At 42.3% G+C, this 10,387-nt stretch overlaps 1 protein-coding gene across 4 annotated transcripts in view; it reads right to left on the bottom strand.

Moving 5' to 3' along the window:
• RIPK1 (receptor interacting serine/threonine kinase 1) overlaps positions 1-6,461 on the bottom strand; it is a 20,652-nt gene extending 14,191 nt beyond the window's left edge. For 2 of the 4 annotated variants that reach the window (XM_009635002.2, XM_035890568.1), the window contains exons 1-5: positions 6,255-6,461; positions 4,441-4,594; positions 3,833-3,970; positions 1,249-1,477; positions 249-398 (exon numbers count right to left, since the gene is read on the bottom strand). In XM_009635002.2, coding sequence (XP_009633297.1) covers positions 249-398; positions 1,249-1,477; positions 3,833-3,970; positions 4,441-4,594; positions 6,255-6,406 — 823 coding nt within the window. In that variant the 5' untranslated portion in view covers positions 6,407-6,461. Of the gene's footprint in view, positions 1-248; positions 399-1,248; positions 1,478-3,832; positions 3,996-4,073; positions 4,351-4,440; positions 4,595-6,254 lie in introns of those variants that run through there. The other 2 variants (XM_035890570.1, XM_035890569.1) reach the window with 2 other exon arrangements.
• Between the last annotated feature and the right edge of the window lie 3,926 nt (positions 6,462-10,387).

The raw sequence follows: 10,387 nt of genomic DNA, 5'->3' as shown, positions 1-10,387 counted from the left end.
AAATTATCAGCATGTATAAAGTGTCTCAGCTCCATCCAATCACTAGTATTTCTCAAATCTGTAAATGTTGGACCAGATCACATTTTTAGTCAGGGTACAGTGAGCGTGCTTTACTGGGCATGTGAATTGATATTTCTATTTTCAAAGCAAAAATGTATATTTTAAGAGGAAAACACTCAAGTTTGTTTTGCTGCATTACAAACTACTGACAGACACATAACAAAAAGAATGCCAAAGCAATGCCTTACCTGCAAAGGTTGGCCGTTTCTCTGACTCTTGCTCCCAGCATTGTTTCATTAAGTCAATAATTTCCACTGGACATTTATCAGTGATCTCCTTTATGTCTGGTCTGTTTCCATTCATAATGCCAAAGCAAATCTGGGCTTCATTTATACCATCTGAAAAATAAAATTTCCTATTAGCTCCTGATCACGGGTTTTCCTACATTTCTGTAGGTAAAAGATACAGTGAAGAAGCTCCCTGTGTGCTTGTGGATATGTAAAATAAGATTTCAAAGAAAGATGTTTGATTTACAGCTACAGATCTCTCACATTAGTGAATCTGAAACCACTGCCCTAACTTCCACAGATTAGAGGTTTATTTTAAGATTAACAAATTTACTTTTATAAGTAAGGCATGCCCAGCGTGAGTAAGGGCTACAGATCTAGCTCTCTAGAATCTGAATCTCAGTTATGCTCTGCACTGGGTACGAACACAAAGATGGCCACACGGACAATGTTTAGCCACTTAGTTTGCAAAAAATCCATTCAAAATAATAAGCATGTTACTCTGGAATTCCACAGTCTGCTCCTATGGCTCTACATGAGCACGTTACTGCACGTTGGAAAACTAGCACCACACAGCTGAGAAGCAGTAACTGGCTGTGTGACCATTCCTGTTAAAAGAAAAACCACAGGTAACTAGCCCACCTTAGGGAACAGCGTACATCAATGTTTCCATCCTGGCCTGCCCAAGGTTTGTCTGACTTCTGCCACTGAATGCAGGTTTATGCCCACACCATGTGGATGTGAATAGATTGGGCTCATGCTTGCGCTTCAATTCAGATGTTCTTGTCCACGCTTAGAAGTCAGGAACGATGCAACTAATGCCTCTTACTGGCCATGAGGTGCCTAACAGGCGCTATTCTTGGGCCTAGGCGATTTCATCTACTAATCTTAATTTTGTTACTTTCAATGCTTAACATTTGTAACTTAATTTTGTGATAGACTCCTTTTGGAAGTAACTTACGTTCATATGGCTCTTTGTTAGCAAAAATTGCCCAGATCACTATGCTGAAGCTGTAAACATCTGACTTCTCCACAGGTTTTACATTAAGATGGCGTAAATGCTCTGGGGCCATATAGAAAAGGGTCCCAGCATTGTTCTGGCAAGTGCTCTTGATTTGCTTCTGTCGGACAGTCTCTTCTTTGGTCAGCCGACTCCAGTTCTTAAAGGAGGCAACACCAAGATCTGCAATCTGAAAAACGAGATGCGTCAGAGCTAGTGCTGTGATGAAGAGGAGATAAACAAGTATTTCATGCAGTGCTCAATTTTATTATGAGTAGCTAATAATTAGTAACTTCCCTAAAACCGAAACACTGCAAAAAATGCAACTACAAGAAAGGAAAACAAACTATTTGCTGTTTTATGGGGGTTTTTTGCCTAAATAAAGTATCACTGCCAGCTGGGAACCATTAGGCTGAATCTTCACTATTAACTTAACCCCACTTGGAACAATCACACAATCTAAGGAAAAAAAGAAGTTTGGTTTTGCTCATATTGACAATCACGTTCAAGATGTGCTTGCAGTTCTTGTGGCAAAACAGAAGATTCATATGAGAAGCAGCTAAGATTCAAATCCAGAAGCAATCTATGAGATGGGCAGATATCCCGCCTCCTCACTGCCCTTTCCATTTAGATTCCATTCAACTCAACTTCCTTGGATTTTCCTGCAGAAAGAGGGAGGAAGAGGTCTTAAAATGATGTGATGTGCATGGCAAAGAGACGTGGAAAAGGATAGCAGGGGATAAGTTAAAGCAGGCATACCTGGGTACCGTGTGCTTGACAACGTGATGTTACTGAAAGCTTAGGGTGCAGTTTTACAACTAGACTAACGGCTGACGGTGAAAGAAGTCATCCTTCCCTCCTTTTCCCCCAGCCTCCTCTTATGTGCTCTCTCTCCTCCTCCTTTTCCAGCACTGACACTTGCCTGACACTGGGAAGACCTAGTGCAAGGCACTCAAATGGCTCACTGAATCAAGTGCTCCCCAACAGAAGGGTAGCGCTGCCAACAAGGCAAATCTGCTGATTTGGCTTCCGAAATCAGGGCAGGGTGGTCAGATTAGCATCAGTTCTAACATGAGGGAACAGGAGGTCAACAGAAGAGGAACAATGAAAGAAAATGGGACTGCCTCTCTTGGCCACAGGCAGCTGTCAAACTGAGTTGTGTAACCCAATCACTTCAGAGAAAACTGAGGTGACACTTTGCCTCACTTCTAACTTGCTCTTCTTTTCTCTCTTGTCGCCTCTATCTAGCTTATTGTTCCTCTTTTGTTTCTGAAGGTTTGGCCTCAATTTTGAGGTGATGTATTCAGAGGAAGAGGCAAATGTGACATCCTGCTGAGGAAGCAGGAGTCCAGATTCATGTCTACAAGTGAGAGGAGGTGTAATGTGATAGAGGAAGATAAAATATAAATCTTCCTATATCTGCAGTTTCCTAGAACAGTTATTTCCCTTTATAAATATTGGCAATGTTAGATGTGTTCAAGCAGATAAAACATATTGCTGCCTTAAATGATACTTTTGATCAAGCTGCTTAAGAAGTCTGATCTCATTCTGAATTTGATCCTGGGCTCCAGTTCAGTTTGTCATGCAGTGTGATGATAGCCTAGTTTGGTACTGTCCCATACAAGGATGCTGAAATCCCCCAAACCCATCCAATTTACAGTTAAAGAAGATAATGATGGGGGTTTTTTTAGTTTTGGCAAAAAAATACATAGTTTATAACTCTTAACTGCAAGCTGCTCATACTGCACTAGGACTTGCTACTATACCTTGTCAAACCACGTCTCACTAATCTATGTGTGAGAAATATCAAATGACAGAGCTCTTCACCAGAACTTATTCCATAGTTTCATACTGTAATGGGGTGATTATTTCAGCAACTCACCTTGACCAGAGAGAGGACATTTTGAGGAGGACTGCTGCAAATTCTATTCAGGTTTGTTCAGCAGTAGGCTCTGTACCTATGAGTCTTGATCCAAAAGCCCACTGAGGTTAATAGAAGGGCTTTGGAACAGGCTCGCAAATCATTCTTTGAAGTAACGTCCTGCTGCTTTTTTTGTAGCTGCTGGCTGTCATTTAAAAATGATGACTAAGGGGAAAAAAAAGAGGGAGACAAAAGAGGAAAAGATAGTAGGCGAAAGAAAGGAATAAAAAGGAAGAGGTAAAGGCAGGAGAAGTTACAGCAATAAAGGGCAAAGGACCAGATCCATAAGACATTTCATGCTGTTTCAATCTCTGCATGTTAAGGTGTGTTTTCTCTTTCTAGCTGTTTTGTTATTTGTAGTTCATTAATTCTCCACAGTATTATTCTTTTTTTTAATGCCCTTAGTGAATTTTTTCCCACATATGGGGGGAAGATTATACAAACCTGAGGCTCAGCGGTTTTACAGGCCACTATACTTCAGTGACCCACTGCTAACACTCTCTTAGCCATAGCTCACCAGACCACAAAGGAGTTCATCTACCCATCAGGAACACTAACCAGTGCAGCTGAAGGGGTTCTTCAACCCAAATCATCAGCTTTCTCCATTTACATTCTAACAAGTACCTTAATGTGGAAGTCTGTGTCCACAAGGATGTTTTCTGGTTTTAGGTCTTTGTGTACGAAGCCTTGCTCATGCAGATAAAGCATTCCTTCTGTGATCTCCAGCACAAAACGCCCTTTCACTGACAAAGGCAGTGAGAGCTAAAATAAAGAACAGAAGAACCATCTATTAAAAAAATGCTACTACAACCATCAAATTAAAAAACAGCCTTTAAAAACGTTTCTTTCTCAGTCCCAGGAGTACCTCTGCTCAAGCCAGGGTACAAAGGAATCAAGGTTCTTCTTGGATCTAAATTTTCACGTTAAAGTAATTCTAGAGTCACTCCATATTTACAAAAGCGTTCTTCTTTAACAATTCTCCACACGTCTCTACAAACACTCCTATAACTCTGAACCTATAACTGCAGTCTGCTCCTCTGTGATGTGCAGGAAAGCCATAGCTGTCCTCTGCTGTCTCTAGAGAAGGTGGGACTGTCACCAACTCTTTAATACAGGAAGGAGAATGAGAAAATAAAGATTCTGTCCTTTGGAGGCATCAGCAACATCCTGTCCCTTTCAAGCATCTTATCAACCCTAAGGCGCGGCAAGGGATGAAGCAATTCACTGCTCACTTTCTGTAGCACTTTCATCATGTTCCCCCGGTCCACATACTCCATCACAAGTGAGTAGTTTCCGTCTTCCAAAATTATACCTAATAGTTTTACCACACGGTCATGCTGCAGTCTGCGCATAATCTTGCCTTCTTCGAGGAGGGAAGCATTGTATCTGTAAAAGAGGAATCACTCTGAACTTAGGCACCAGGCTAGAAAGAACACAGGGATGAAAATGCTGTTGATTCATAATGAAAATAATGGCCAAAAATGTCAACATCCCCAGAGCCACTGTAAGATGAACTGTACCTTCAGCTGGTTTTGAATTGATACAGCTTTGCTCATGCCAGGTTATATTTTCTAAGTCTCAAGTGCCTTGCCCTGGGACTGTCTATTCAGCCTGATTTTGAAGGCCTGCTTTTCAGAAAGTGCATAAGCATTCTTTTTGTAGGTGTACCGCTGGCTGTGTACGTCCAAGTCCCTGAACTGGGGTGGGATCGGGGCAGGGCTGGAAAAGCCTTTGGACAAGGAGGATTGAGACACACTCCATTACCTCTTGTACAGGAAGCTATACAGGTCTCTTTCCCAAAGGGCTGGTATTCACGTTCATGTTCAAAATTAATTTATTAAAGGGGATCCACCCACATACCGGATGGTGATCATATTTACTAACAATTACAGGTTTAGGATGAATTCAAAGCCTATCTCTCTGCCTGGGCCTCAGTACAACCCATCAATAGTCACAGGTACACAGCTGGGAGCTCATTAAGGATGTTAAAGCAGGATGGTACCCATTATATTAAATAGTCTTCTTTTTACTATTGTTCCTGTTCTAGTCATCGGGCAAAAGGATGTAAGGAAATCTGGAGAATATGTTGCTTGCTAATGCTTTCCTACCCTGTGACTTGAAAGAAAACTGCTTTCTCCCTCTGTGTTCCTCTAGTACTAGAGAAGCAAGTGGCTGTTTTGTTTGCATTAGGCTCAGTTGTAAATTTGCTTACGGCTTTTGGTTCAAGACTTTAAGGAATAAAAAACTGATGAGCTTGTGTAGTGAGAAAATAAAAACACAAACGCCAAAATAAACCAGGCAGGCTTGTCCATTTTAACTGTGTTCACCCCAGACTGTCAGTGCAGTTTGCAAACTACCAGAATCTCTTAGTTCATTTTACACTGGCAAAAGAAAACCTCAGTTAATTTATTGATTATAACCCAAACTAGAAGAACGTGGGATTTTGTCTCTAATGGATGACTCGGGGGGAGAGTTTTAGGATTGTTATGGCTCTGAGGTAGTAGAGCTGCAATGTGACCTGAATCCACTGAAATCAACAGCTAATTCAATCATTGGATTAAATCAGTGGGCTTGGCTCGCTCTGCTTTTTCGCAGGGGAGAGAGGGCTACATGCTTGGTATTATACATGTGGAGTTGAAGTCCTGCTGATAGCTCATGTGTGTTTAGTTCCTAGTGGACATCTATGGTTGGACAATTGTCTTGAAAATCGACCTGCAAGCTTGAAAATACCACGTGCCCTCTGAGTTCCTGCATTTCCTAAGAATGCAAGAGTCCCCTTGATTCTTAACAATTCACAGTAGTGCTCACCTTGCAATAGAAAACTGGAACAATGAGTTAAAACTAAGAAAGTTGGCTTGAGGGGGAAAAAAGTAACATTTGTAGGACAGCTGCTAGTATTGTCTTACAGTATTTTCCCCATATACAGTATCTCCAGAATCCAAAGACCTGAAATTATTACACTGTTTTTAGATTTATCTCCATTGAGTTTAGAGGATTCCTTAGATTAACTGAAAGGTAAAAATCAGAACTAAGATCTGTAACTTACTCAGTGCGCTGGGGTCCTGTATACACTTTTTTTAATACCACATATCCATGTTTCTTGTGAAAGCATAAAGAAATTGTTCCAAATCCTCCAGCATCTAGTTGTTTTTTTTCAAACAAATCCTGGGAGTTCATGTGGATGTCTTCCAGAGACATGTTTGCAGTCTTCCTGGCTCAGCAATTAAATGGAAATTAAGTACCCCAGTGTTTCTGGGCCTGTAGCATGAAGGAGGAAAAAGAAGTGTCATTATCAAGCATTTAGCTGTTCCACTAAATCGGCATCTATGTAAGGAGTGGGACACAAGCATATACTCCCGTGACCCTTATGAACGAAGGGCCTCAGTTTGAAACCGAAGATGCTGTGGTTCTCACAGGATTGGACCTAAAGATCACAACGATTTATCCTGTCAACCTATTACAGTTATATTAAATCGATGTAAAACCATTTCTTCACCTGAGGATCTCAAAGTGCTGTTAATAAATAGGTTTTATCCATATAATATGCAGTAGATCGGTACTGTCCCTACACTCCACATGTACCAAACCTGAAACCCAGAAAAATCAAGGGCCACGGTCCCAAAGGCAGGTAGCACCTGATGATTCTGATAGGCATCTCGTTCTCTAAATTGCCTGAACATGGGCTTGTCAGGTGCCCAGACACTTGTATAACTCTTAAGCTGCATTTTAGGCATCTTTGCAAATCCAGCTCTAAAGGGTTTGCTTGGAGCTTCAAACAAACAAACAGAAGGTTTCTCTGGAGGGTGAAACAAAGAACTCGGATTCTGTGGGAAACTTACTTTCACATCTGTCTGAACCTAAGGAGACGAGTGCTAGGGAAGGACTATGGTGGGGATGTAAGGCAGAAGAGGAACAAAGAAATTGTGAAGGCTTGTAGTAACTTCTAAGCACACCAAGAGAAAAAGAGAGCGGGGGGGAGAGGGGGGATGAAGTGGGTAGATAAATAAATCCCAGTGGATGCCAGAATAATTTTAAGCCTTTGGTAAAGCTGTGGTGCCCTCTTGCCTAACATGTCTCTTGGCTAGACAGCTGGTACCAGTGGCACACGCCACCAAGCTGCGTTGCTAGCACATGTGCAAAGCCACAAGCTCTGTTTTTTTCCTCACTGAACTTTTATCTTAAGCATCTTACATCAGGTAAGGAAAGAGTTTGCTTGAGAAAAGACAAAGTCCAAAGGACCCGCAGGGCTTTCAGTTTCCATTCCTCTTGGGTGACTACAACGACGACTTATGGAGCTGGGAGAAAGTGGCCATTTCAGAGTGCTGCTAACTGGCAACAGTAGATTGGCTCATTTGGGTAATTAAGAGCTCTAAATAGTGCAGCAAAGGGATTCCCAAGTTTTTCAGACCAACAAGTGACTGCTAACTCCTGTAAACTACTGTGCATCAGTTATCATCAAATCTCTAATTGAAAAGATTGCTTACTGCTGTTATGAACATCAGCTGCAGCCTAACTACCCCAGCCGCTTTCTGGAGCCTGGGAACTGAGGAGGTAGCGAAAGTGTCGGTAGAAAGTAGGTGTCTGAGGGAAGAGAGATGTTTATGTGCAGATTTGGAAATTGTCATTTCATCCTGACAAGCCAAAATAGGGAAAAGTAAACGTAATTTGAAGAAAAAAAAAAAGGGTTACGCCTGCAAAAGAGAAAAAGCACGCGTTTCCTGTTCCAAGTGTATATATCTGCTTTTATGGGCTGTTGTATAGACAGGGAACATCCTCTCTCCATTCTGAGAAGTGTGCTTTCTTCAGAGTTTTCTTCTTTGGCTTTCCTGGATTTGCAAGGATGCGGATTTTGTTTTGCTGGAGCACTAGCCTGCATTATGAGCACAGGACTGAGGACACGGCTGCATTTGTGTACTAAGAAGGTAAGCTCTGCTACGCCTAGTAATTACTAGGGAAGAGGAGATTGTTGTTGTGTTTTGTTTGCTGCTTTTTTTCAAATACTTTTGCAGTTACTCAAATTGCTGAGTAACAAATGATTTGTAGCAGTGCTAAGAATACTCACTGCTGCTCTCCTAGGTGAGCTTCCATCTCCCTGGAAGTTTCTGGGAATGGTTCTCTGGCTTTCTCGGGGTGGTGCTGCTGACTGCTGTGCAGATGGGGTGGGTGTCACTCACAGGTACAAAGGCCTGAATTCAGTTGTGAGACTTGAACGTGGCATAAACTAACATCTTGCTTCTTTATCTGGGGTCTTCCTTTGAAGAATTGGTTCAAAGCCCCACGTATCTATGGTGATTTTTCCACGCTAACAGTAATTATGCATCTAGGTGGTAGTTATTCTTGTAAAAACTGCACGTGCTCTTCTTGTGAATGCAAATTAGATGCGTATTTTTGAATGCTGAATCTCTAAAGTGGCATTAACGCTACTGATAGCTTGGGGCTGCCACTCAGTACCATATAACCTGACGAAGAACAGCCCTGCCTGAAACTGGAACAATATAGGACCTTGTTCCTATTTACACTGCTAATACCTGTTCCTGCCAAGCAGAATGTAATCACCGTAGCCAGAAGGCTTGGAAATTCGGAAGAATTCTGAGTAACTCCTGAAATCATAAGGTATCTGCTGAAATGGGCTGGATAACGTTCAACAGAGGGAATTTTCCCACAAGATGGGAGGGAACCCTCCTCCTTGGGCATGCTCTGCTGTTAGGATGCAACTACTTTGTTGTTGTTGTTAAGTAGTGAGGTACTCTGAGTAAAAGCTCTTTGATCTTAAAACTTATTTCAATCCCAAAGTTTTTTGTAGGATGGATATCGCAGGAAAGCAATCTCTAGCCAGGGTTTTAAGCAAAGACTATTTATTTTGGTATAATATTTAACATGAGGTATTGGCTGATGTTACCTGGAAATGGCAGATGATAAAGAAATCAAGGGGGGAAGCTCAAAGGCTCAAGTTCATTCCAAGCTTACTGCTTTTTATTGAGATACATGGTAATTCAAACGTGTCCTCAATATTTAGGATATGCCAGCGCACACATTACGTGTCTGTGGTTAAGAGAACACAAATTTTGTAGTTTCATTTAGCCTAATCTTACAGAAGCTATGCGTGCTTCCAGGGGCTGTGTTCTATGAGGTAGCCCTCAGCTGCATACTTGATTGATTATAAAACCATTTTTTTTTTAATATAGTATTCTGAACATCTGTATTGGTGTGGGTCCGTATTTAACAAGTGCCAACAGGTATTATGAAAACTTTGAACCCTGGTTGCTAGAAGAGAGGGATTTTTGCTCACTAATATGCTGCGGTTTTCTTTAGAGAGGGATAGAAGTGCAGTAAGGGGGTTTGTGGCATTTTTCTTTTTAACACCATGGTTTTGTTCTCCTCTCTAACCCCCAAAGGGCACACAAACTCCCAAGAATCACGACCCGGTCATTAGGTTGTATCGGGCCGGATCACTGCTTAAAAAGCCGTTTGCTCTGTTCTAATGACTTGTTGCTGACCTGACGTCGATCTTGCGTGGCCTGCACGGTTGAGGAGGATTGCTGAGCGCATTAGCAGGGTAACGTGAAAAAAGGTCGCGCAGTAATTGGTAGCCCTTTCGGTCTAACGATACCCACGGCGCACAAGTTCTTGAGAAGTGTCATAAGGTATAATTGGAGAAAGTGAACAGGTCTACATGTACCAAAAATTTCTGGCTGCTTAGTTCTATCAGTCAGGAACGGTAGGGAATAACAAACGGGAGCCAAAGCCGGTATCACCGGTATGGGTAACGGGAGATAGGTGCAAGGGTCCCCAGCAGCTGAAGACAAAAATACAGCATGTGTGGAAGATGTTTCAAAAGCTGTCAGCGCATTTCAACTCTATTGCTGTAACTCTCGTAACCCACTCCATCTAAACCTCTCCCTTCTGCTAGGGTTTTTCAGCTGCTGCGTTTTTTCTCCGAGGAATGTTTTGGGTTTTTATTTCTCTTTTGGCAATAGCAAAGAAAATAGCGGTGTCGGATCGGTGGCAGGCTACAGAAGGGATCCCGTAGGAGTGCGAGGAGGACCCACGAGAAGGGAAGTGAAGGTGTTGATGAAACACCCAGTTTTCACAGGACCGGAGCGGAGGGCGGGTGGAAGGGGGAGCGGAGGGGGTGTCTGCGCCGCGGCTTGCAGCCGGACAAAGGGGGCGCCGGCGGGC

This window comes from Egretta garzetta, unplaced genomic scaffold (genome assembly GCF_000687185.1).
Source record: "Egretta garzetta isolate BGI_Z169 unplaced genomic scaffold, ASM68718v1 scaffold283, whole genome shotgun sequence".
In the NCBI taxonomy this organism is placed as follows: Eukaryota; Metazoa; Chordata; class Aves; order Pelecaniformes; family Ardeidae; genus Egretta; species Egretta garzetta.
This window is presented reverse-complemented; position numbering and strand designations above follow the sequence as displayed.